The 2,366-nt window shown below is 37.0% G+C and overlaps 1 protein-coding gene across 1 annotated transcript in view; it reads left to right on the top strand.

The window, feature by feature from the left end:
- The first annotated feature begins 203 nt into the window (after window positions 1-203).
- Window positions 204-2,366, top strand: part of TSPYL6 (TSPY-like 6) — a 4,840-nt gene continuing 2,677 nt past the window's right edge. The window contains exon 1 of the mRNA XM_008587406.1: window positions 204-441. Within this exon, the coding sequence (XP_008585628.1) occupies window positions 204-441 (238 nt within the window). The remainder of the gene's footprint in view (window positions 442-2,366) is intronic.

The raw sequence follows: 2,366 nt of genomic DNA, 5'->3' as shown, positions 1-2,366 counted from the left end.
TGCCCTGCAGTCCATTTTCAACCAGTATCTCTCATCCTTCTAGCTCACCCTCTCTGGTGAGCAACCCTTTAATACCCTGGATCTTCTAATTCACTGATGAGACCACCTTTCACTGACCCTCATCCCTATATGTCATCTGTTCCCCACTGGAGTCATCTTTGACATTTCCCTTTCTCTTATACCCCCTAACTCATCATGAAATCATGCTGGCTCTACCGTCATATCCACCACCCACCTCCATTGCTACCACCTGGTCTGAGAAGCATCTTTCACCTGGATTACTGCAATCACCTCCTAAAAATCTCCCTAAATCAACCATTGCTCCCAATCTGTTCTTCACCAGAGTGAACCATGCAAAACCTAAGTCAGATTTTCAGTCCTCTGCTCAAAATCCTGTAGCAGTTTCCCATTTCATTAAGAATAAAAGCCAACTTTCTTACAGTATCATCCAAGACCCTACTGATCTAGCCTCCCTCATTTACTCTGCTTCAGCAACACTGGCCTCCTGTTGTTCCTTGAACACCCAAGATATGCTCCTGACTAAGGGCCTCTGCTTAGGTCTTCTTTCTTCCTGGAATGCTATTCTCCAAGATTGCCACTTAGCTAACTCCCTCAACTTCTTTAAATCTTTGCCAAAATCTCATCTTTTCAATAAGGCTTCCTCTGATCCACCCTATTTAATACTACAATTTGCTTCCCACTTTCTACCCCCAGAACTCTCAATCCCCTTTCTCTACTCTTTTGTCTTTTTCATAGCATTTATAACTTTCTAATATGCTATATTGTTTACTTGTTATTGTAACTATTTACTGTCTTTCTCACCTGTTAAAATGTAAACTCCAAGAAGAAAGAAATCTTTGTTCTGTTCACTGATATATCCTAAGGGCCTACAGTGTCAAGCACACAGTAGATACACAATAAATATTTGCTGATTTTTGTTTTTTAAGATTGTTTTCTTTTTTTTTTTTTTTCAAGCTTCATCTTCCTTTTTTGTTGTTTTTTTTTTTTTTTTTGNCTAATATGCTATATTGTTTACTTGTTATTGTAACTATTTACTGTCTTTCTCACCTGTTAAAATGTAAACTCCAAGAAGAAAGAAATCTTTGTTCTGTTCACTGATATATCCTAAGGGCCTACAGTGTCAAGCACACAGTAGATACACAATAAATATTTGCTGATTTTTGTTTTTTAAGATTGTTTTCTTTTTTTTTTTTTTTTTCAAGCTTCATCTTCCTTTCTTTTTTTTTTTTTTTTTTTTTTTTTTGGTGGCTGGCCAGTTTGGGGATCTAATCCCATGACCTTGGTGTTATAAGGCTGTGCTTTAACAAGCTGAGCTAACTGGCCAGCCTTGAATGTTTAATAAATATAAAAAAAAGATGGATTATGTGTTCTGTGAAGGTTTGGTAGTATTTATTTCAAAATCATTTGAGCCTTATCCCATTTTTGTGGAAAGATTTTTTTCAAACTGCTGATTCAATTTATTTATTGTCTCTAGGTCTCTTTAGGTTTTCTATTGCATTTCAGTTAGCATTGATGAGTTATACATTTCTACGAAGTCATATATTTCATCTAAGTATGAAAATGTATTGGTATAAAGCTGTTCAACCAACATGCTCTCTTACATTTAAATCACTACTGGGACTGTATTTTTCATCCCAAATAGTGTTTATTTATCCACTCTCTTATTATCAATCTTTGGTTGATAGTATTGTCTTTCATAAATTTCTATTTATCATTACCTTTTCTCCACTTTCTTTGGCCTAATTCTGTTGGTCTTTTATACACATTACTCAAGTTATATTCTCTGATGAATGATACAATGCTCACAATTTCTGGTTTCCTTCTCCTTCCATGCTCAGGAGAGGTTACACCCTCCTGTCCCCTTGAAGTTAGGCAAGGCCAACCAAACAGCTCTGGCCAATGACATATGTCACTTCTGATATAAACAATTAAAAACATACAGATTGGCCTCTTCTGGGTATGTACTCAGAGGAATGTAAATCATCATGTCTAAGAGATACCTGCATTCCCATGTTCATCGCAGCTCTGTTTACAATAGCCAAGATATGGAACCAACCTAAATGTCCATTGATGGATGATTGGATAAGGAAACTGTGGTATATATACACTATAGTATACTACTCTGCCATAAAAAAAATGAAATACTCCCATTTGCAACAACATGGACGAACCTGGAGAAACTTGAGTGAAATAAGCAAAGCACAGAGGGATAAATACCGCATGTGCTCACTCACATATGGGAGCAAAGAGAGAAAGGAAGGAAGAAAAGAAAGACCACGGTACTGCAGTGGTCTTACAGAGGGAGGGAACATTCCTAGGGCTACAAATTGGAGTGGGGGGAGGGG

This window comes from Galeopterus variegatus, unplaced genomic scaffold, assembly GCF_000696425.1.
Source record: "Galeopterus variegatus unplaced genomic scaffold, G_variegatus-3.0.2 Scaffold4372, whole genome shotgun sequence".
Lineage (NCBI taxonomy): Eukaryota > Metazoa > Chordata > Mammalia > Dermoptera > Cynocephalidae > Galeopterus > Galeopterus variegatus.
Note: the sequence above shows the minus strand (reverse complement) of the source record. Positions and strands in the feature narration are given on the sequence as shown.